Here is a 25,743-nt window from a genome sequence, read left to right as displayed (position 1 = left end):
TTGCGGGAAGTCATGGCTTTCCATGGCGTACCCATACGACAAATGTCGGGAAGGGGTTTAAGAAGTTATATTTTTTATGTAAATAGAAGTCACTTACTAATGTACATTAATTAAAAATTCAGTACTAAATGATGCCCTTCAAACCCGGTGAATTGTGCCTGGAAGTCCTGGAGCTTTTCTAATATTGATGACGTGCCGACACGCCCTCACGTGACTGAGGGCTTGCTTCGTGTCAGCGTGTCATCAATGGCATGACCGCAAGAGGCTGTCACATTGCCTATTGCTGGAGTCCCCGAACAGAGCATCAGCTAGCGCTTTGCTTGGGACTCCAGCACTGCTACCGACATTTGGTCAGTGACTTCAGGGGTTTCCTATCGCTGGAGTTCCTGAGCAGAACATCAGCTGATGCTCTGTCCAGGGACTCCAGCACTGCTGCCAACCTCACTGTCCATAAATGGGCAGTGACGTCGGCAGCAGTACTAGCGTCCTCGAGCAGAGCATCATCTGATCCCTGCCTGGGAACTCCCATACTGCTGCCAACATCATTGTCCGTATATGGACAGTGACGTTGGCAGCAGTGCTGCAGTCCCCTGCTTGGGGACTCCAGCGATAGGAAACCCCTGAAGTCACTGTCCATATATGGACAGTGACGTCGGCAGCAGTAGTGGAGTCCCCGAGCAGAGCATCAGCTGATGCTCTGCCTTGGGACTACCGTACTGCTGCCGATGTCACTGTCCATAAATGGACAGTGACAGTGACATTGGCAGCAATGCTGGAGTTCCCAGGCAGAGCATCAGCTGATGCTCTGCTCGAGGACTGGAGCGATAGGAATCCCTGAAGTCACTGTCCATATATGGATCGTGACGTCGGCAGCGGTAGTGGAGTCCCTGAGCAGAGCATCAGCTGATGCTCTGCCTGGGGAGTCCAGCATTGCAATGATGCACAATGATGGCCCAGACTAATTTAACGTCCAACAGTCCCCCACCCCCAAAACCCAACCTCAACATTTTTAGAGCCCACAGGTGGACACCATAGATTTAGTGGGAGTAATACCTAATCTTGGCCTGTGCTGCATATGGGGCTAGTGAAGAAGCTAAAGGATATTCCAGTAGTATAAAGGGGTTAAAATTCACAAAAAATACTGATGAATTTCCCATATATTGGTTTATTTCTTTAATGACTAAATTTATTACCCCTCTTTTCAGTTATAGAATGCAATTGTTTTTACCTGTTTACCAAATGCACCCGATGCGTATTGCGTGCAGATTTGCAGCATATATTTTCATGCGGCAAGTCCACAGTATAATACAATATTGGCAAAGTAAATGAGAGTTCAAGAAATCTCATCTACATGTTACGTTTTTTTTCTGCACTTAAATTTACCTGCAGTGTGCATTTTAAAAGCATGTCAATTTATCTTGCGTTTCCACTTGCGAATTGTATCTGGCTAGTTTTAAAAAAAGACGCACCAAAATCCGCAGCAGAAAAACGCACCAATTTCTGTATCAAAATGTAAAAACCGCACCTAAAAATGCATTAAAAAAAACACTATTAGGCCTAATTCACACGAACGTTGCACACGTTCGTATGCTGTCCGTTAAAAAAATGGACAGAACACGAACCCATGCAATTCAATGGGGCTGCGTGAAACTAACTGCATGTCCAATTCAATGAGGCTGCGTGAAACTCACTGCATGTCCTATTCTGGTCCGTTTTTGCTGACCACGCGCCCATTGAAGTCTATGAGTGCGTGAAAATCACGGACAGCACGAGGACGTCATCCATGTGCTTTCCTTGTTTCACACAACAGCTGCTAAGGAAAGGCTGAGAAAAATAAAGAAATAAAAAAAATGCGCACCACCACTGACATAAAAAACTGATGCCACACGGAGCAAACACTGATTGCATGCGGAACTGCAAAGGTACGAAAAACATGTTTTTACGTGCGCAAAATGGACATGTTCGTGTGAATCTGGCCTTAGGCATGGATTTTACCGGCACAACAATTACCTGCGTAGACCTGCCGATTTTCTGCACTGAATTCCGCAACTAAATTTCTGTATTTAGCCTCAGTGCATATGCAGAAGGCTGTATCGCAGCACACAGAGTACCATGTGGATCCTTAGTAAGGTGCAGCAGGAACTGCGAGTGTTGCGTTTTGGTAGTCTGTTGGGTGCCACATGCCGGAGATATTGACAGTATGTCAAAAAATTCCTCCCTCATATGGCATGTGATGGTGTATGCCATTATTTTTTTCTGTTAGACTTTTACGCACTCTGACAGAAAACACCTCTGTATTCCTTTGAAATCGTTGGCTTACGGAGGCCCAATAGAACTCTATGCCCCTCCATGGATGCCTGTTACAGCTCTGTACATAGTCAAATTGGGCTATTTTGCCCCCAGGCTTTACAGCCTTTACTCAAAAAATTAGAAAATGTCAATTTATCATAATTTGAAGCAAACCACAAAAGGGGTTCAACTTAGCACCAAAAGGGACATTCTCTGGGGAAACGGGGCAAGTGTTACAAATGTGTTGCAATTTGGGATTCAAATATCAAATGTTACAGCAATAGCAGTGGACATTTTTGAAAAATTAAGAGTAGCAAGTGGTTGTCACTTCTCAGCAACTGACTGAAAAACTTTTTTCACTGTTGATGGAAGATGGTGATAAAATGACAGTAGGTTGCTAAGAAGCTGATTCAAAAGTGATAACCAATATGGGTGTGCTTCCTGTTGTCGCATTTGCAAATATGGCCACCACAACAATAGTATAATAAAAACGTATTTACCGAACTTCCGATTTAGTTTTTAAAAATTCCCTGTAGAATTTATTTTAAAATATTTTGTTATTATAGTATTATAATTTGTTGCATTCTATAGCATAAAACATGATAGTTCTATTTTAAACCTTTGTGCTTCTGTTGCATTACTCTTTACAGTGTGTTTAGGAACAAATTACAAGTTTCTTAAGCTTGGAACAGCAGATGAGAACTACAGTCTTCTTAAAGAAATATACAGTGGCTGTGAAGTTGTGCTGGGAAATCTGGAAATTACCCATTTACAACCGCATCAGGACACTTCATTCCTAAAGGTAAATGACTGAACTCAGACCAGTATCATGATTCCATTTATTCCATTACCTGGCCTAGTTTTAGACTACTGTACATTCTAGCTCATGGGACTCTTTATTTTAGCTGACTTCTCTAGTGTCCTGCTGTACACTTCTCTAAATTAATTGTATTGGTGCAAGACAGGTCACCCATTTTCTTATGTGGAACCTCATCTAAGGTAACACATTTCTATTCTTGGGGATTTTTGGACCTTTTGGACCAAAGCAAATGTTTATTATACAAGATTTGATTTATTTTCCCTTTTCTTATGTATTAAATATTCCAAAGCGCTCTGCACAGACTGTAAGCACTAATTTCAAGCCCTGTACCACATTATCTAATTCCCCTTTAACACACACTAGTCAATTTTATAGAAAGCCAATTTATAAAGCAAAGGAGGGGCCCTGGGGCATGTGCCGTGGATGCTGGTACAAACATTCCACTTTGTCTTCGCCAGGGTATTTAGATACAGGGCTAGGGAGACAAACCGACCCTTTGTCCCAGATGAAGGAAGGCCCAGCTACAGCTCGAAAGCTGCCAATATGTTTTTGTAGCACAGGAGGAATTCGGAGTACCCTCAGGAAAACAAGCAAACAAAAGGAGAACATAAAACTCAATTCATGTGTTGACTTGGTTGAATTTGAACTTAGAACCCAGAGCCATGGTGCACAGTATTATGCATTACAAATCAGAATAGTTCAACAGCTTGCGCACAGATGAATTTACCAAATCTGAATTGTTATGGTCTTGATCTCTCTTGAGCCTTGCATTGAACCAGTTCCTCTTTCTGTACAAGAAATCATGAAAAAGGTGATGTCCTGTCACTTGGGTTTTTCAAAAACAGCGAATTTCTTGATCAGTATATATTATACACAGTCATTGTATATTGTAGAATACGTAATTGTAATGATGTCCCAATACCTGATGTCTTCATTTATAAGCTGTGTTTTATTGTAATGATGTCCCTGTAGTTTTAGTATTCATTTCATTTTGCATTCTTTTATGGTGATGTCAAAATAGTATTTTCCGTACTCCTAGGCTGTGTTCTATCTTGATGATGTCACAATAGAATTTATCTTTATTCCTAGGGTCGCTGTGCTATATTGTGATGATGCCACAATTGAAAATGGGGCAGATTTATTAAGACTGGCATTTCATACGCTAGACAAAAAAAAAACGTTGGTGTAAATTGCGTAAAAATTATTAAAAGGCGCACATCTCTTAATAAATTTGGTTCATTGTGGACTGTCTGAAAGTCAGAAAATAAAATCTACGCCTGATGTGGTGAAGAATAGATTTGTGTGAGAATTTGCAAGATTTTCAATCTTCAGTATTAACCCCTTTAGGACGCAGCCTGATTTGGCCTTGTGGCACAGACGATTTTTTCAAATCTGAGATGTGTTACTTTATGTGGTAATAACTCTGGAATGCTTTTACCTATCCAAGAGATTCTGAGATTGTTTTCTTGTGACATATTGTACATTAATTTAGTGAGAAAATTTGGTCGACGAATTGAATATTTTTTTTGTGAAAAACACCGAAATTGAGAGAAAATTTTAAAAAAATAGCATTTTTTTTTAAATTTAAGCGTATCTGCTGGTAAAACAGATAGTAATACCACACAAAATAGTTACTAGTTAACATTTCCCAAATGTCTACTTTATGTTTGCATCGTTTTTTGAACATAATTTTAATTTTTTTAGGACGTTACAACGATTAGAACTTTAGCAGCTATTTCTCATATTTTCAAGAAAATTACAAAAGGCTATTGTTTCAGCAACCAGTTCAGTTCTGAAATGACTTTGAGGGCCTTATATATTAGAAATACACTAAGGGGAGGACCCTTATAGTTGGTGGGCGTATTGGTTAAATTGAAAAAGATTTATTGCCTGCCGGCAACAGAAGCCCTGTTTTCCAACTAGCAATAGAAAATAACAAAGTATTTATTGAATTAATGCAAAAAAGACAGACTACACATAATTAAAGTAAAGGTCCATGGCTGACTACAATCAGCTTAGTGCAAGGTACAGGAAGCCTGGAGCTAACGGCTGCAGCACGCAGCACTAGACCCAACGTTAAATTCTAAGAGTCAGCAGGACACGTGTTTAAAATTCAGAATGGAAGCACCCCCGACATGTTTCGCTACGATGTAGCGTCTTCAGGGGTATCGGGGCTAATGACAGCGCGCGGCAAGATGGCCCTGTTTAAATATATAACAGAGTTGCTCCACATGTTCTATTGATTGGCCGACGGCCAATCACAGATGGAGCAGAGAACGAGCCCCCCGTTCTGTGACGGACATACCACACCACCAATTAACAGCCAACTTATGCGACCAATAAGGACATAGCAAGGCGCGCATGCGCATAAAGGTAAAAACGAGTGATAGAATTATTTGCCGTGGAACTATTCAATTCGGCGCGCATGCGTCGTGGGAAAAGGTAGAGTAATAGACGGATTCCCAGATGTCAGAGACTGACATAATATCGGTGTTAGAATATTTAATGTGGTGGGAGATAAATGGAGCTAGTTACTAGTAATAACACAGTGGGTCGTATTGGGCAAAGGAGGCCGGCAGTCAGCAAAGCCGAGATACCAAGCCCATTATGCCAGCACGACACACGCAATGTTAAAAGGTTTAAAGTACTAACACAAATCAGGTAGCCATCTATAAAGTAACATACGTCCAACAGAGTGATGGACAAGCCAATGTGTGAATTCACAATATAGTCTAGACTAATTGGAGCAAAAATTATGTTCTATCAATAGTCAAATAAGTCAAGTAGTACAACCTACATGTCAAAAGACATATAAGTAAGGTTTAATAACGGGAGGATCAATATATGAGACACGTAAATGACAGTCAGTCCATAATGATGAGATACATTAATGATCAGATAGTAGAATATATGTATGGTGGCCTCTGATTTTGGTATCAGTATAGTGGCCACGTATAGGATTCACAGAACGCTATATAGGATTCACAAAAACGCTGTATAGGTAAATCCCTCATTTAAGCCCCCTGGGCTAAGGGATCCCAGACGATGGATCCAGCGTGCCTCCTCTTGTAATAGTTTACGGTCCAAGTTGCCAGCTCTGGGGCCGAGTTTGACCTTCGTAATACCCCAAAATTGTAACGAGCGGATATCTCCATCGTGAACCTTATGTATATGCCTGGACAGAGATGTGTCTTCCTTATTATTTATGGTACTTAGATGTTTTGATATTCTCCTCCTTAGTTCCTGTATAGTCTTACCCACATAGAACTTGGGGCAGGGACATTTAGCAATATAAACAACCCCCTTACTCTGACAATTGATGAATTGTCTAACCTGGTATATTCTGTTATCAACTGGGTTGGTGAATTGTTTGATGGTAGGCATTAAATGACAAAAGGAACAGCGGCCACAGGAGTGGGAACCTATGACCGACGTCTTTAACCAATTCTTGGATGCAGTGATCGGTCCAGTGTGATGACTATGCACCAGGTAGTCACGTAAATTCCTGCCTCTACGGTACGTGATAGAAGGAACAGAAGGTACAACTCCCTGGAGGTCAGGGTCGGACAGGAGAATTGGCCAATGGCGATCCAGGATCTCACGGACCTGTTGTGAGCCGGTGTCAAAGGTGCCTATACATCTAATACTGGTTGTGCCACTCGATTGAACTGCAGTAGTTGGATGATGTCTAGTTATTGATTTATGCTCATACAATAGTTATTTTCTTTCGGTGGCTCTAGCCCTAGCATAGGCTTTATGTAGCCATTTTCTAGGGTAACCACGAGCCAAGAATTTGATAAATAGGCCATTGCATTCCAATTCGAAAGCCTCATCATCGGAACAGTTCAGTTTAGCACGGAGATATTGTCCGATAGGGATTCCCTTTTTGAGGGCAGGAGGATGATAGCTATCCCAGTGCAACAGGCTGTTAGTCGCCGTAGACTTACGTGAGATGTCAGTATGGACACCACCAACAGGGTCCAAGGAGATTTTAAGATCCAAGAAAGTGATTTCTTTTTGATTAATTACATAAGTGAACTTCATACCAATATGGTTGGTCTTAAGTGCGTGCATGAAATCATAAAAAGTGTTAATGTCACCATCCCACAGGAGGAGAATATCATCAATATATATTGCCAGTGTGTCAGTGAAGACCATGGTGTCTTCCCACCAGCCCAAAAATAAATTTTCATATGTGGGTGCACAAATGGTGCCCATTGCCGTTCCTTTAATTTGCTGATAGAATTTGTGATCAAATAAAAAATAATTGTGTGTCAGAAGGAAACAAAGTAGTGATAAAAGAAATTGATTGTGAGTATGGAATTGAATTCCCTTGGTACCCAGAAAATGTGCAACTGCTGTGAGTCCAAATTGGTGCTGGATATTGGTGTAAAGTGACTCGATGTCAATACTAGCTATGAAAGTGGAAGGAGTGACATGTATCTCCTGGATCCTGTTGATGGTGTCCTTGGTGTCCCTTAAGTAAGAGGGAAGAGAGGTAACGAATGGTGAAAGAATCTCATTAAGGTACATACTTATGCCCTGGGTGAGACTGTCATTACCAGATACAATTGGTCTACCTGGTATTGGGTGTGACATCTTGTGGATCTTGGGCAAGGCATAGAATGTTGCTAGCGTAGGAGTGGGATTATAGATCCGTTTGAATTCCTCATTACTGATCATATTTTGTATCTTAGCTGTATTAAGTAATGTGTATAGTTCATTTAAAAATAGATCAGTGGGATTTTTGTCTAAAATCGAATACGTAGTGATGTCATCCAACAATCTATGAACCATGGCCACATATTCGTCCTGGTTCATGATCACAATATTACCCCCCTTATCAGAGGGTTTGATGGTAATATATTGGTTATTACGTAATTCATCCAATGCTATTAATTCCATTCTACTAAGGTTAGAGAGTGCTTTTTCTTTGTTTGGTCTAATTTTTTTCAGGTCAGCACATACCAGCTTAACAAAAACGTCTAAGTAAGCATATTGTGAGAAGGGTGGGGTGAGTTTGGATTTCGGACGCAGTGACGAAAAAGGACCTACTGCAGTGATAGGTCCAAATTCATTCTCATATAGGAGGCTTTCAAGGTCCATAAGTGTGTTTCGTTCAGTTCTATCACTGTCCCCCATGTTCATGGTGTTATTTTTGAAATATTTGTGTAAAGCTATTTTTCTGGCGAATAGATTGACGTCCTTAGTCCAAGTGAACTCGTCAAAAAGTGGAGTAGGAGTAAAGGACAAGCCTTTACGTAAAAGTGTAAGTTGAGAGTTACTTAGATCTATCGAGGAGATATTATACACTTGCATTTGGTCACTGGTAGTTTGTATTAGAGACATAGGTGGTACTGTTGCTAGCCCAGATTCCAACGAGGGTTCGTAATTCCTAAAAAAGGAAAAGTGATCTATTTTTAAATGAACTATACACATTACTTAATACAGCTAAGATACAAAATATGATCAGTAATGAGGAATTCAAACGGATCTATAATCCCACTCCTACGCTAGCAACATTCTATGCCTTGCCCAAGATCCACAAGATGTCACACCCAATACCAGGTAGACCAATTGTATCTGGTAATGACAGTCTCACCCAGGTCATAAGTATGTACCTTAATGAGATTCTTTCACCATTCGTTACCTCTCTTCCCTCCTACTTAAGGGACACCAAGGACACCATCAACAGGATCCAGGAGATACATGTCACTCCTTCCACTTTCATAGCTAGTATTGACGTCGAGTCACTTTACACCAATATCCAGCACCAATTTGGACTCACAGCAGTTGCACATTTGCTGGGTACCAAGGAAATTCAATTCCATACTCACAATCAATTTCTTTTATCACTACTTCGTTTCCTTCTGACACACAATTATTTTTTATTTGATCACAAATTCTATCCGCAAATTAAAGGAACGGCAATGGGCACCATTTGTGCACCCACATATGCAAATTTATTTTTGGGCTGGTGGGAAGACACCATGGTCTTCACTGACACACTGGCAATATACACATGTCACATCCTATTCTGGGGGAGATATATTGATGATATTCTCCTCCTGTGGGATGGTGACATTAACACTTTTTATGATTTCATGCACGCACTTAACACCAACCATATTGGTATGAAGTTCACTTATGTAATTCATCAAAAAGAAATCACTTTCTTGGATCTTAAAATCTCCTTGGACCCTGTTGGTGGTGTCCATATTGACATCTCACGTAAGTCTACGGCGACTAACAGCCTGTTGCACTGAGATAGCTATCATCCTCCTGCCCTCAAAAAGGGAATCCCTATCGGACAATATCTCCGTGCTAAACTGAACTGTTCCGATGATGAGGCTTTCGAATTGGAATGCAATGGCCTATTTATCAAATTCTTGGCTCGTGGTTACCCTAGAAAATGGCTACATAAAGCCTATGCTAGGGCTAGAGCCACCGAAAGAAAATAACTATTGTATGAACATAAATCAATAACTAGACATCATCCAACTACTGCAGTTCAATCGAGTGGCACAACCAGTATTAGATGTATGGGCACCTTTGACACCGGCTCACAACAGGTCCGTGAGATCCTGGATCGCCATTGGCCAATTCTCCTGTCCGACCCTGACCTCCAGGGAGTTGTACCTTCTGTTCCTTCTATCACGTACCGTAGAGGCAGGAATTTACGTGACTACCTGGTGCATAGTCATCACACTGGACCGATCTCTGCATCCAAGAATTGGTTAAAGACGTCGGTCATAGGTTCCCACTCCTGTGCCCGCTGTTCCTTTTGTCATTTAATGCCTACCATCAAACAATTCACCAACCCAGTTGATAACAGAATATACCAGGTTAGACAATTCATCAATTGTCAGAGTAACAGGGTTGTTTATATCGCTAAATGTCCCTGCCCCAAGTTCTATGTGGGTAAGACTATACAGGAACTAAGGAGGAGAATATCAAAACATCTAAGTACCATAAATAATAAGGAAGACACATCTCTGTCCAGGCATATACATAAGGTTCACGATGGAGATATCCGCTCGTTACAATTTTGGGGTATTACGAAGGTCAAACTCGGCCCCAGAGCTGACAACTTGGACCGTAAACTATTACAAGAGGAGGCACGCTGGATCCATCGTCTCGGATCCCTTAGCCCAGGGGGCTTAAATGAGGGATTTACCTATACAGCGTTTTTGTGAATCCTATACAGCGTTCTGTGAATCCTATACGTGGCCACTATACTGATACCAAAATCAGAGGCCACCATACATATATTCTACTATCTGATCATTAATGTATCTCATCATTATGGACTGACTGTCCTTTACGTGTCTCATATATTGATCCTCCCATTATTAAACCTTACTTATATGTCTTTTGACATGTAGGTTGTACTACTTGACTTATTTGACTATTGATAGAACATAATTTTTGCTCCAATTAGTCTAGACTATATTGTGAATTGACACATTGGCTTGCCCATCACTCTGTTGGACGTATGTTACTTTATAGATGGCTACCTGATTTGTGTTAGTACTTTAAACCTTTTAACATTGCGTGTGTCGTGCTGGCATAATGGGCTTGGTATCTCGGCTTTGCTGACTGCCGGCCTCCTTTGCCCAATACGACCCACTGTGTTATTACTAGTAACTAGCTCCATTTATCTCCCACCACATTAAATATTCTAACACCGATATTATGTCAGTCTCTGACATCTGGGAATCCGTCTATTACTCTACCTTTTCCCACGACGCATGCGCGCCGAATTGAATAGTTCCACGGCAAATAATTCTATCACTCGTTTTTACCTTTATGCGCATGCGCACCTTGCTATGTCCTTATTGGTCGCATAGGTTGGCTGTTAATTGGTGGTGTGGTATGTCCGTCACAGAACGGGGAGCTCGTTCTCTGCTCCATCTGTGATTGGCCGTCGGCCAATCAATAGAACGTGTGGAGCAACTCTGTTATATATTTAAACAGGGCCATCTTGCCGCGCGCTGTCATTAGCCCCAATACCCCTGAAGACGCTACATCGTAGAGAAACATGTCGGGGGGGCTTCCATTCTGAATTTTAAACACGTGTCCTGCTGACTCTTAGAATTTAACGTTGGGTCTGGTGCTGCGTGCTGCAGCCGTTAGCTCCAGGCTTCCTGTACCTTGCACTAAGCTGATTGTAGTCAGCCATGGACCTTTACTTTAATTATGTGTAGTCTGTCTTTTTTGCATTTAGGCCTCATTTACACGAGCGTGTGCGTTTTGCGCGCGCAAAAAACGCAGCGTTTTGCGTGCGCAAAAGGCACTTGACAGCTCCGTGTGTCATCCGTGTATGATGCGCGGCTGCGTGATTTTCGCGCAGCCGCCATCATAGAGATGAGGCTAGTCGACATCAGTCACTGTCCATGGTGCTGAAAGAGTTAACTGATCGGCAGTAACTCTTTCAGCACCCTCGACAGTGCATTCCGATCACCATATTGCGTAACCTGTTTAAAAAAAAAGAGGTTCGTACTTACCGAGAACTTCCCGGCCGTTGCCTTGGTGACGCGTCCTTGGTGACGCGCCTCTCTTGACATCTGGCCCCACCTCCCTGGATGACGCGGCAGTCCATGTGACCGCTGCAGCCTGTGCTTGGCTTGTGATTGGCTGCAGCTGTCACTTGGACTGAATTGTCATCCCGGGAGGTCAGACTGGAGGAAGAAGCCGGGAGTTATCGGTAAGTCAGAACTTTTTTTTTTTTTTGACACGTTCATGTATTTTGGAATCGGAAGTCACTGTCCAGGGTGCTGAACCAGTTTAACTCTTTCAGCACCCTGCACAGTGACTCTCTCCTGCCGGGTTCAGTCAAAACTAGTTCGGCCGAACCCGGTAAAGTTCGGTTCGCTCATGTCTAAGACACTCCGTTCGGATGTTTGTAAACAGAAAAGCACGTGGTGCTTTTCTGTTTACATTCAGTTTGACAGCTCTTGCGCGAATCACGCAGTTCGCACGGAAGTGCTTCCGTGCGGCATGCGTGGTTTTCACGCACCCATTGACTTCAATGGGTGCGTGATGCGCGAAAAACGCACGATTATAGAACATGTCGTGAGTTTTACGCCACGCACTCGCGCAGCGCAAAATTCACGCATCGTCTGCACTGCCCCATAGAGTAATATAGGTGCGTACGACACGCGTGAAAAGCACGTGCGTCGCACGCGCGTATATTACGCTCGTGTAAATGAGGCCTAATTCAATAAATACTTTGTTATTTTCTATTGCTAGTTGGAAAACATGGCTTCTGTTGCCGGCAGGCAATAAATCTTTTTCAATTTATATATTAGAAAGTCACCATAAATCACCCCATTTTAAAAATGGCACCCCTCAAAGTATTCAAAACAGCATTCTCAAAGTCTCTTAACCCTTTGGGCGTTTCACAGGAATTAAATCAATGTAGAGGTGAAATTTTAGAATTTAATTTTTTTTGGCTGAAATTCATTTGTAATACATTTTTTTCTGTAAAACAGAAGGTTTTCCCAGAGAAACGCATCTCAATATTTATTGCCCAGATTCTGCAGTTTTTAGAAATATACCACATCTGGCCTCAGAAGCAAATGAGCACCTAGAGGATTTTGGTGCCTCCTTTTTTTTTAAATTATATTTTAGGCACCATGTCAGGTTTGAAGAGATCTTGTGGTGCCAAAGCAGTGGAAACCCCCCAAAAGTGACCCCATTTTGGAAACTACACCCCTCAAGGATTTTTTTTAGTGGTATAGTTAGCATTTTGGCCCCACAGGTTTTTTCAGAATTTAGTGGAAATAGACTGTGAAGATGTAAATCTACTTTTTTTCTGAAAAAACATAGAATTGTTACATTTTTACAAGCAATGATGGAGAAAAGGCACTACAACATTTGTAAAACAATTTCTCCCGATTACGGCAATACCCCATATGTGGTAATAAACTGCTGTTTAGACCCACAGCAGGGCTCAGAAACGTAGGAGCAATATTTGGATTTTTGGGCGCAGATTTTGCTGGAATGGTTGTCAGTGCCATGTCGTGTTTGCAACACCCTTGAGGGATGACAACAGTGGAAACCCCCCAAAAGTGACCCCATTTTGGAAACTACACCCCTCAAGGAATTTTTCTAGTGGTATTGTTAGCATTTTGACTCCACAGGTTTTTTGCAGAATTTAGTGGAAATAGACTGAAGATGTAAATCTACTTTTTTTCTGAAAAAACATAGAATTGTTACATTTTTACAAGGAATGACGGAGAAAAAGCACCCCAACATTTGTAAAGCAATTTCTCCTGATTACGGCAATGCCCTATATGTGATAATAAACTGCTGTTTGGACCCACGGCAGCGCTCAGAAGAGAAGGAGCGCAATTTGTAGCACAGATTTTGTTGGAATGGTCTTCAGGTGCCATGTTGCGTTTGCAGAGCTCCTGAGGTACCAGTACAGTGAAGTGACCCCATTTTGGAAACTGCACCCCTCAAAGAATTTGTGTAGGGGTGTGATCACTTTTATGACCCCCATAGTTTTATGGCTTGCAAAATAAAATGTTACATTTTTTACAAATGCGCAATTTTTTTGGGCAGATTTTTCAGACACATCATATAAGTGAAGTAAAGCACCTCAATATTTATTGCGGTATTTCTTCTGACTTTAGAAATACCCCCAAAGTGGTCTAAATATTTTGTCTGGATAAATAGCAGTCCATGGAAGTGAGGAAGTCCACAAGGATTTTGAGGCCTTATTTTTACTTGGATGATTTTTAGCCACAAGCATAGGCCTAAAAAATTGTGCAGATCATATACATTTGTTATAGTATTAGGTATTCATCTAGGGGTATAATGAGGGTTTTTAGTTTTGTTACACGGTTTTTTTTTGGAGTGTCCAATTTTAAAAATGGGTAAAAGACCAGAATGGCTGTATTGTCCTGTCCTTCCCTTTATAGATCCGGAAATCATGTATGTATCCGGTCTCAGACTCACACAGCTTGTAGACCTTGATCCCATACCTGGCGCGCTTATTGGGCAAATATTGGCGAAACTTCAGCCTACCCTTCAAGTGCACCAGGGATTTATCAACCGAAATCTCTTTGTCGGGGGTGTCGTTTTCGGGAAACTTTTGGGAAAAAAAAGTTTATGAGGGGCCTAATTTTAAAAAGTCTGTCGGAATTGGGGTCATCCTGGTGGGGGCATAGGGATTTGTCACTGAATGGATTGCCTCAGACCGGGGTCTGGTCATTGTATACCAGGTCATTGTCCACTGCAGTACAGTGGACAATGATAAAGAATGTCCGTGGACCAGTAGGATCTCACTTTGGGCTTTTTAGTGAAACCCATATTGTGGACTAACCCCCAATATTTTTGCATTTCTGCACAACTAGTTGGTTGCCAACGATTGGGCTGGGCATAAAACGAGTTTGGGTGTTCGGCTATAAATTGGTGGGCGTAGAGGTTGGTTTGGTCCATCATAAGCTCTATCAAATTGTCGGTAAAGAACAATTTGAAATATCCAATTACAGGCAGTCCTTCCGTCTGCACATGAATTCCTGCCGCAGGAGTAAATTCTTGGATTTGGGGGGTGTAATTGGTTGGGGGTGACCAATCACTGTTGGCAGTACCAGGGTCAGGCAGAACTTCAGTTTCAGGGTCAGGCAGAACCTGGGCACTAACCCTCCTGCGACTACGAGAGGTTCCTCACTGTCAATAGAGGAGGAGGACGAGAGAAAGAACTCTTGTTCCTCACCGCTCGCTGAGTCCATATCGGATGCGATCATGGCATACGCCTCTTCAGCGGTGTAACGCTTCGCAGCCATTTTATTAATTTGTGTGTAAATATATATGTAGCTTATACACACGTAGCTGTTACAAACCGTTGTACAACAAAGATGTTTTTTCGTTTTTTCACACTAAAACACTAAACACTAACTAACTAACGCTAACACTGCCAAACTAAGTTTTTTTGTTTTTTTTGAATTTTTTCGCAGAAAACACTAAACACGAACAAACTATTTTTTGGGGTTTTGTTTTTTTTATAATAATTAGTACCACTTACTAACTGACACGAACGCTGACTAAGGGCCTGTTCACATCACCGTTCGCTTTCCGTTCCGGGGTTCCGTCTGAGGTTTCCGTCAGGTGAACCCCGTAACAGAAAGTGAAAGTGAAACCACAGCTTCTGTTTAGTCACCATTGATATCAATGGTGACGGAAACATCGGTAATGGTTTCCATTCGTCACCATTCCGTCAGGTTTACGGTTTTCCGACGGAATCAATAGCGCAGTCAACTCCGCTATTGATTCCGTCAGTAAAACGAACACCTGCCGGAATGGTGATGAACGGAAACCATTAGCGATGTTTCCGTCACCATTGATATCAATGGTGACTGAAACGGAAGCTGTGGTTTAACTTTCACTTTCCGTTGTGGGATTCACCCGACGGAAACCTCCGACGGAACCCCAGAACGGAAAGCGAACGCTGATGTGAACAGGCCCTAACTGACAAGTGACGAGACTGACAGTGACGGTTTGATACTAAATGACAAGTCACGAGACTGATAGCGACGGATTGACACTAACTGATAAGTCACGAGACTGACAGTGACGGATTGACACTAACTGATAAGTCACGAGACTGACAGTGACGGATTGACACTAACTGACAAGTCACGAGACTGACAGTGACGGATTGACACTAACTGACAAGTCACGAGACTGACAGTGACGGATTGACACTAACTGACAAGTGACGCGACTAACAATGACGGATTGACACTAACTGACAAGTGACGCGACTAACAGTGACGGATTGACACTAACTGACAAGTGACGCGACTAACAGTGACGGATTGACACAAAATGACAAGTGACGCTAACTGACGCTACGGATTGACACCAACTGACAACTAACGCTACGGATTGACGCCAACTGAAGCTACGAATTGACACCAACTGACAACTAACGCTACGGATTGACGCTAACAAATTTGATGAAAAAAAAAGAAAATCTCCCTTATACACTGGGAGGTGTGTGGACTCACACACTAGGAAGAGGGGAGAGGGAAATTAGGGGTTGATTCTGATTTTAACTTTGTGTGGGGCACACAACACGACACAGGCTCTGATCTCTCCAACTTCTCTTCACCAACTAAGAGATCAAAGCCTTCGTCCGGTATTTTTCTCCCGCTCTGGGTGAAAAACGCAATGTGATTAGTGGGTCTGAACAGACTCACCAATCACAGCACTCGCCGGCAATGGACCACTGCTATTGGTTCATTGCCGGTCACATTGGGCATGGGGCAGGGAGGGGGGTCCATAGTAACTGTTTCGGGACTAATTTCAAGTTCAGAAACAGTTTTCAACACTTTATTTGCAGAAATGATGTAGTCGGTGGATCTGTACAGATTCGCCGATTACATCGATCGCCAGCATTGGACTGCTTTTACGGGTCCAATGCCGGTGACTGGGGAGTGTTAGCTGTCGGGGGAGGGGGTTTTACCCACCCCTTTACACGCCCCCGGCTGAGAATGAACTATGATAGGTGGGTCTGTTCAGACCCACCTATCAAGGCAATTGCCGGCAATGGCCACTGCTATTGGTCCATTGCCGGTGACATGGGGCATCGGGCATGGGGGGGAGGTGTCTATAGTAACCATTTCAGGACTAATTACAAGTCCCGGAATGTTTTTTTACACTTTATCTTCAGAAATGATGTAATCGGTGGATCTGTACAGATCCACCGGTTACATTGATCGCCGGCATTGGACCGCTTTTACGGGTCCAATGCCGGTGACTGGGGAGTGTCAGCTGTTGGGGACAGCTGTCCTCCCCGTTCCCGGTGCACACTGCCACCGACAGTGTGCACCGGTAACCGCGCAGTAACTGTACGTCCTTGTGCGCCAAGACACTGGCCGCTCGGACGTACAGTTGCGTCGTGGTGCGCCTAGGGGTTAAAGAAAAAGAAGAGTACTTACAAGTGCTTTAACTCCTCTTTTCAACTCCGGTTTTATAACTCCACTTATATCACAAGCCACTTAAATTTCATATAGCTCAGATCATGTATTTTTTCGTATGATGTGTTATATTTTGATGACATCACAATATTGTTTGTCTTTATTCATAGGCTGTGTTCTGTTGTAATTGTATTCAATGACTGTGACAAAGACTGTGTTTTTGTTTAAAGCTGTGTTTTATTGTGATGATGTCACATGAGTGTTTGTATTTATTTATAGGCTGCATTCTTCTGTAGTAATGTGACAAAATATTTTTTTTTCTTATTCCTAGGCTATGCTCTATCTTGATAATGTTGTAGTAGAGTTTGACTTTATTACTAGTTCCGGTGTGCTTTATTGTGATGATGACACAAAATATATTGTCTTTATTTCTAGAATGTGTTATATTGTGTTATTTTATTCATATGCTGTTTTCTATTTTGATGATGTCAGAATAATGTTTGTCTTTATTCCTAGACTTTGTTCTATCATGAAGTCACAGTAGGTTGTCTTTATTTATAATGTCAGGATCCGTGGGTATGTGGACCCACTAGGCCGCACTGCTGTAGCGGAGTAGCAGCTGGCCAAACAACAGTCTATAAAGTCTATTTAAAGTTCTAGCACAAGAGTACCTGTAAGAGTCCAGGCAGTAGCAGAAGCTTAGGCACAGATGGAACTTGAAGGCAGATGACACAAGATGTGGTGTATGACAAAAAGGCGTGGCAGATGACGCCAGACGTGGCATATGACAACAGGCGTGACAGATGACACCAGACATGGCGTATGACAACAGACATGGCAGATTACACCAGATGTGGTGTATAAGAGCAGGCGTGGCAGATGGCACGACCAAACTCCAACACTAGAAGAAGCACAGGACCAAACACAGCACAGGATACAGGTAGCAGGGCACGGGAATACTGGAAACAGGATACGACTAATAGACCATTAGCTAAGACTAACATGGGCATACAACAACAACGCTGGAGCAAGGAGTGAAAGGACAGGGCCCTTCTTATAGTCCGGGGTGAACTGGGGCTAATTAGTCATTATTTGCAAGCGCGCGCGCGCGCACCCTAGGGTGCACTAGGGTAAGGAGAGGTGGCGGTCCGCTACCACGGACGTTACATTTAAGCTGTATTTTATTGTTATGATATCACTTATTTTGTAGACTGCATTCTTGACTGCATTCTGCTTTTCCTTATTCCTAGGCAGTTTTCTATCTTGATGATGTCACAGTAGTGTTTGTCTTTATTCCTAGGGCCGGTGTACTTTATTGTGATGTATATAGAAGCAGGAAAGGGAAACCATAAGGGAACTAGTATTTCTAGTATTTCTAAAATTCTCCCTTGGGAATTGCTCTAATTGTATTCTTAGAGTGTGCGATTTCGGCGGCCAGTAAGCTGTTAGTGGGGGTTGTTTTCCTGAAAAGATCTGTGTGAATATTTCCCTCTGTGCAATGGCACATTTCTTTATCCCTGACGAGTCTTAAGGGAATGTCCACAGCCCTTTATCCCCTATTGTTACTTGAGAGATACGCTAGTTTGTTACCTTAGGCAGCTATCACTATCAAAAACAGACATTACACAATACTTTTCATTTAACCATAGGTAGGCGACACCTGGTATTTTAGGTCAGGATTCACCTATCCAGGATATTGGTAACTTGTCCTATAATGGTTATAGGCTTCCAATAATACATATATGGAGTATGTTCATTATAAGACATTTATTTGTCTACAGTGCTAAGTGAGGGGTCATTGGCACTGAATATTTACCATTTAACATTGTTCTTTTTAATCAAATATTTAATAAAACTTTTTTATTTTTTACATTCCACTCAATCACACTACTTTCCTTCTCTCCCTTCCCTGCTTCTATATACATAATTATTCCGGTGGTGTACACCTAGTGTAGTTTCATTGCTTTAATTATCTATAAAACGTTGAGGGCATACCTTATCTGTAAGAGGGCATACAACACATCTCTGATATCTTTTGTGTCCTGCTTGGACTATTCTGGGTGTTTACCCTCACTTTTGGTGTGTAAGCCACTAGCTATGGCTCAATCTAAGATAACGGATCAGATACAGTCGAGACTAGTACATCAGAGACAGGAACTCTCATATGTGTTTTCAAGTAGGAAAAAGAAGAAATATTTATGTGATAAACTGGACTATATGAGAGAGGAAGTTTATAACTGGTAAAAAAAGAAATCGAATCGACTAGATAATAAACAAGGACAAACACATTTCAAACCAAATAGAATACATGATTTTTCAGATACTGATACGGATATAACTGATGGAGATCTTGAAAAAGGGCCTAAATTTTTGACTTGCCACACGGCTTAACAAATTTACGGTCATTAAAGATCTGCACCTCTTTGGTAGACAGCTGATATACAAAAAAATCTTCTCTCAACGAGATGCTCACACCAATGGGGACAAAGAAGAGCATTTAATTAATGCCCCCGGTACACAGGACCTTACAGGACAAGAACTGGTAGTTCTTAGGGACCTAGAAGAACTCTTATTCGAGAACACTGTTGTTGAAGATATATATACAGTAGAACCCTCGAATAGAAACATCTTTAAACCTAAATCTACCACGATGCCACCTATGGACACCTGCCCAGCAGTTAAAGTCTTGTTAGACCTAGTCAGTAATGATATACTTTCATTGCCGTATCATAAGACACAGGATAATATCACTAGTGAGGAACGTAGGGCATTGCAGGAACTTCAATCCAGAAGAGGCTGGACGCAGCCTGCAGGGCTTAAGGGGAAGCCTCCATGACCTCCCTGGTAGGGAAAGGGTTAATAGGTAAGGGAGAGTTGGAGGGAGAGTGAGGAGGAGGGATAAGGAGGAGTCAGGGGGCCGTTGCTGGGCTTCCCGCTGTTTTTCGGCATTGAGCCGGAAGCAGCGGGAGAAGTAACACAGGGAGAGACAAGCTCCCCGTTGCCGCGCTCACTCAGTATGGCAGAGGCAGGGTTGTTAGAGCAGCTGCGTGCTGCTGCTGTGCACCACGGTCCCGGATGGCTGGAGGAGACCGTGGCTGCATTAGCAAGGATCCCGGACGCCGTGTTGCCACGTCAGGCACGGCGTTCGGGGTCTGTTGCAGGAGACAGGCTCCCCTCCCCCGGCCCCCTTCCTAGCATGGCGGCGGGGGGGGAGTCGACAACAACTGCTCCTGTCCGGAGCAGGCAGAGAGCGTTGCCGGGGGTGACGGCGATGCAGGCCGGGTCGACTCGTCCCTCCCGGCGGTCTCGACCTTCAGAGCGCCTCAGTCCTGAGGCGGTCCCGCGGACACGGCGTCGCAGAGGGAGCCCGATCACGGACGCTGCAGGCCAGGCAGCTGGGAGGACCGCCTCTTCCCAGGCCCTGCGTCCTGGCAGGAATCCCAAGCCGCGACGGGGTCCGGCGGTATGCAGGGAGTCGCAGGCCGGGCTCCCTGTCACCCCTCCCCCATCGGATGGAAGATTCGGAGGACAAGGTACGGCCGCCCCGCCTGGTGATGTTCCGGCCAGGGGGCAGGCTTCTTCAGGATCATCGAGACGGACGCCTAGATCTACAGCGACGTCGAGGCAGCAGGTCCGGTCGGAAGTCTGGGTTCCAGCGGTCGGGCGGCAGGTTGCCGGCCCATCGGTCAGCGCTTCATCATCTCCGTTCCGAAGATGTCGGTGGGATGGCCAGTCGTCTGCGAGAGAGGAGCTGGAGGAAGGTGAACTGGACGCGTATCGTCGAGGTCAGGATGGTCCGGCTGACGGGAACACAGCGCCTGTGCAGCCCGGTGAGTGTATAACTCCATCATTGTCATATCCAGCGATTTTTATGTCGGGTGTCGGCGGGGGGGTTGCTAGCGTCGCATCGGTGGCCGGTAGTGGCGCGGGCGGGCGTGATGGCGCGGGTCTGGGAGATTTAGTGGGTTGCTTGAGAGAGCTGGTCGGGCGCCTAGATAGGGCGGTGGCGCCGGTAGTCACGGAAGTGTCCCCGGTGGTAGTTTGGGAGGGTCCCAGGGACGTGGGATTGTTACAAGCGCGGCCCGTGACGGCGGTTAGAGAGGCGGTCGCAGTGTCGGTACAGACCGAGGCGCAAAAAGATGGCGATCGGGTGCGTATTGATGATCGTGCTCGTGGGGAGGTGTATGTTTGTTTCGAAGGTCCGTTGGGGGCGCATTTAAAGCAGGAGGTGTGGGAGCGGATCTGGAAGGACGAATATGTTGAGATTTTTTCTCTCTTGCCGCTCGCTAAATTTAATTTAGATAAGAGCAAGCGGGACGAGAGTAAAAAGGACGAGGAGGAACGGCGGCGGTATAGGCTTATCCCGCAGACGTTCGTCAATTGGTCGCAGGCGTTCGCCATATTAGCCAGTGTGATAGGGGAAAAGGCGCCGGAAAATTGTTCGGCGTTGTTTTGTTATTTTGATGCCATTGGGGAGGCTCATAGGGCGTATGGGGGTCAGGCGTGGCTGCGATATGATGAGCAATTCCGTCAGCGGAAAGCGGTTCGGCCGGCGATTCGGTGGGACCAGAAGGATATTTCTCTCTGGTTACGGGTTACGGCTCCGGTTAGGCAGTACTTTCCCGTGAGCGCCGGCCAAGGAGGCCAGTCTAGTCAGGTTGGACAAGGCGGCGGGGGAAAGGCGGGGTTTTGCTGGCAATTTAATGAAGGCCAGTGTAAGTTCGGGGCCACGTGCAAGTTCAAGCACGTGTGTTCCGAGTGTAATGGTGCATCACACGGGGCGGCAAAATGTATGCGTAAAAAGAGGTCAGGGAACCAGTCCTCCGCGGCTGGTCAAGGGGGTGTCACCGGTGAGGGTGGAAAAGATGGCCCCTTATCTAAATGAGTATCCGGATAGGGCGGCGGCTAAATTGCTTTACGAGGGGTTTTTGTGTGGGTTTTGTTATTCCTCGCCTCCTTATGAGGTGCCGGTTACGCGGAGGAATTTAAAATCGGCTTACTTGCATGCCAAGGTCGTGTCGGACAAATTGTTAAAAGAAGTTTCGTTGGGTCGCATGTCGGGGCCTTTTGTTGATTCGCCAGTAAAAGATTTAGTTGTGTCCCCGTTGGGTATTGTTCCTAAGCGCGAGCCCGGAAAATTTCGTTTAATTCAACACTTATCGTATCCCAAGGGTTCGTCGGTAAAGGACGGGATAGATCACGAGTTGTGCTCCGTAGTTTATACCTCTTTCGATAAGGCGGTGGGTTTAGTGCGGGCTGCGGGTCCGGGCGCGCTGCTAGCAAAAACCGACATCGAGGCGGCGTTCAGGTTGTTGCCAGTTCATTCAGAAAGCCAACGGCTGTTGGGCTGTTTTTGGGAATGGGGCTTTTTACGTGGATCGGTGCCTTCCGATGGGGTGTTCCCTTTCTTGTGCATACTTCGAGGCGTTTAGTAGCTTCATGGAGTGGGTAACGAGGGGAGTATCCGGGGTCGACTCGTTGATCCATTACTTAGATGATTTCTTGTGCGTGGGGCCGGGGGGTTCGCCGGTTTGCGGTAATTTGCTTTATGCACTACAGAAGGTGGCAAGGGATTTTGGGATCCCTTTGGCGCCAGAAAAAACGGAGGGCCCAGTAGCGACGATTTGTTTTTGGGAATTGAAATAGATTCGGTGGCAATGGAGTGTCGTCTCCCTGCGGAGAAGCTGGGTGCTTTGAGGCTGGAGGTACGGCGGGCTTGTAGACAGAAGAAATTGACGCTGCGGGAGCTTCAGTCGCTGCTGGGGAAGTTGAATTTCGCCTGCCGGATTATGCCAATGGGGAGGGTGTTTGGTAGACGGTTGGCGGCGGCAACGGCGGGAGTGCGTGCGCCGCATCATTTTGTGCGGCTCAAGGAGGAGCACCGAGCTGATCTTCAGGTTTGGGATGACTTCTTGGGCCAGTACAATGGTCGCTCGCTGTGGATGGCCCCAGCGCATTATACGAGTGATTTGTATATTTTTACGGATGCGGCTGGGGCGGGCGGTTTTGGGGGCTTACGGCGGAGGTCCGTGGTGCGCAGGTCAATGGCCGGCTAGTTGGGTGTCCAGTGGACTCACGCAGAATCTGGCCCTGCTCGAGCTGTTCCCCATCGTGGTGGCGGCGACCATTTGGTGGGACAGGCTCAGGGATAAGAAGGTTCGTTTTTTCTGCGACAACATGGGGGTGGTGCTGGCCATTAATAACATCACGGCGTCCTCTCCTCCGGTAGTTCAATTGTTGCGACATTTAGTGTTGGTGTGTTTGTCGTTGAACGCGTGGGTGGTGGCGGTGCATGTGCCGGGAGTACGGAATTGTATCGCTGATGCTCTTTCTCGCTCGCGGTGGAACCGGTTTCGGCAATTGGCACCGGGAGCGGAACGGCTCGGTTTGGCTTGTCCGGAACATCTTTGGGATCTGGTCTCGGTCCCGTAGAACAACTGGTAAAAAGGTCTTTGGCGCGCACGACGTGGAGTGCTTATTCTGCTTGTTGGGGGCAGTGGGAGGAGTGGGTAAGAGAGTTGGGTGACGTCAATACGGATAGAGACAGGTTGGTGGCACTTTTGTACTGGTTAGGGGACGCCTGGGAGGCGGGGTTTTTTTCTCAAAAACTGACCAATTGGGGAAGGGTAAGCTGATAGTTTTGTTCGCCCTTCCGGGGTCGGTTATGTGCCCAGTAGAGTGCATGCAGGGTTTTAAGCCGCGAGCGGGGCCTCCAGATTTGCCTTTGTTACGTCATGTGGACGGGTCGTTTTTGTCCAGGTTTCAGTTTGGAGCTGTATTTAAAAAATGTTTGACGGCGGTTGGTGTCGCGGCGGGCTCATATTCATCTCATTCCTTCAGGATTGGCGCAGCAACTGAAGCGGGGCGCTGGGGGTTGGATGATGAAGGGGTTCGGCGCATTGGTCGTTGGGAGTCCAACAGATTTAAGTCCTATGTCCGCCCCCATTTGTTATGAGGTTTGTTGTTAACGCTTAAAGAAATGTTTTATATGGTGGTGTCTAATTGTTTTCTGTTTCAGATTCGCCTCCGTGTTTGGTGTGGTTGCTGGGTCATTCTTACGTGCACTGGGGGGCTTTGAGGGCGGACGTCCGCCCGGACGGTCGCCAATTGCGCATTCCGCGACAGGATGCGGTTGTGCATTGGCTGGGATTTAGAGGTATGTCATGGAGCAGGGTGTTGGCGGAATTCCAGATATATGCCCGGCTTGATAGGGTTCCGGAGGTCTTAGTGTTGCACGTGGGTGGGAATGACTTAGGAGTCCGCCCCTTTCGTGAGTTGGTGCGGGACATCAAACACGATATGTTGTGTTTGTGGGTTTCTTATCCCAAGTTGGTGATAGTGTGGTCGGACATAGTCCCGAGGAAACATTGGCGGTTGGCTAGGTCAGTGGAGAGAGTCAATAAGGCTCGCATTAAAGTTAATCGGGCGGTGTCCCGTTTTGTAGCAAAAAACGGGGGCATTTGCGTGCGGCACAGGGATTTGGAGTCAGGAGTGGGGAACTTCTGGAGGAGTGATGGGGTTCATCTGACCGAGGTTGGCATTGATCTTTGGAGCTTGGCGATAGCAGAAGGAATAGAAAGGGCGGTGGTGGTGTGGCGGAACTCACAGGCTTAAGGTGGTCAAGGCCTGTTTCGCTGTGGCGGGGGGAGTCCTTGAGGCCAGTCAGTACAAAATGGTGGGGGGGTCGCATCGGGGGTATGCGTCCCCCAAAAAAGGTACATGGTTGAAGACTTCATCGGGTGTTATCCCTTTGAAGTGGTCTTCTGGTGGAAGGTATATCACTTGAAGGCTTCATCGGGTGTTATCCCTTTGAAGTGGACTTCTAGTGGTCGGTATATCACTTGAGGGCTTCATCGGGTGTTATCCCTTTGAAGTGGACTTCTAGTGGTTGGAGCCATCTGCAGAGGTGAACGGTGCTTCCGAGCTGGTTTACGGCTGGAGGTAATTACTGGTTTGCAGATGGCTAACTCGGTGTGTTCTTAAAAAAGGAATATCTGAAAGGGCTTCAAGGACTTCCTCTGCTCGGGTTAATGTTAACGTTAAAATTGTTATTTACGATTCTGACCCATGTTGGGTCATGTGAATTATTAGGAGGAATTCTCTGGTGGATTCCTAACTAGTTATCCGAATGTTTCGGATTTAAATTGTTTTTATAAAACTGTGAAATTAATAAACGGCTGCTGTGGCCATTTCACATCCAACCTCGGTGTCACGTGTCTTTCCTAATGGTGGGGGTGGAGGGATAGGATGGGTAAGGGAAGGTTCATTAACACACGACTCTACTTAGGCAGGTCAAGAAGAGGCTGGACGCAGCCTGCAGGGCTTAAGGGGAAGCCTCCATGACCTCCCTGGTAGGGAAAGGGTTAATAGGTAAGGGAGAGTTGGAGGGAGAGTGAGGAGGAGGGATAAGGAGGAGTCAGGGGGCCGTTGCTGGGCTTCCCGCTGTTTTTCGGCATTGAGCCGGAAGCAGCGGGAGAAGTAACACAGGGAGAGACAAGCTCCCACCCTCCCGCCCTTGATTTGTTACCCCTGTGGGTCTTTATGTACCTCTGTCTATGAGTGTTGTGTTTGATTTGTGTGCTTATTTAACATGTTTTTTCCTTTTTCCGGAGTAGGTTCTGTTGTCATGGCAGCTGGCGGGGGGAGTCCTTGAGGCCAGGCAGTACAAAATGGTGGGGGGGTCGCATCGGGGGTATGCGTCCC

General features: G+C 45.1%; 1 protein-coding gene and 1 long non-coding RNA gene across 4 annotated transcripts in view; one reads left to right on the top strand and one right to left on the bottom strand.

Moving 5' to 3' along the window:
- The window catches only part of LOC142651860 (epidermal growth factor receptor-like), a 284,853-nt gene that overhangs the window by 12,715 nt on the left and 246,395 nt on the right, over positions 1-25,743 (top strand). For all 3 annotated transcript variants that reach the window (XR_012847722.1, XM_075827065.1, XM_075827066.1), the window contains exon 2: positions 2,940-3,091. Coding sequence is in view for 2 of the 3 variants with exons in the window: in XM_075827065.1 (XP_075683180.1) it covers positions 2,940-3,091 (152 nt within the window). In the remaining variant the exon portion in view is untranslated. The remainder of the gene's footprint in view (positions 1-2,939; positions 3,092-25,743) is intronic.
- LOC142652889 (uncharacterized) lies at positions 3,817-4,119 on the bottom strand. Its single transcript, XR_012847972.1, has 2 exons — positions 4,032-4,119; positions 3,817-3,897 (listed from the first exon to the last, which is right to left on the bottom strand). It is a non-coding gene; the product is annotated as an uncharacterized LOC142652889 (long non-coding RNA).

This window comes from Rhinoderma darwinii, chromosome 5 (genome assembly GCF_050947455.1).
Source record: "Rhinoderma darwinii isolate aRhiDar2 chromosome 5, aRhiDar2.hap1, whole genome shotgun sequence".
Taxonomy (NCBI): domain Eukaryota; kingdom Metazoa; phylum Chordata; class Amphibia; order Anura; family Rhinodermatidae; genus Rhinoderma; species Rhinoderma darwinii.
This window is presented reverse-complemented; position numbering and strand designations above follow the sequence as displayed.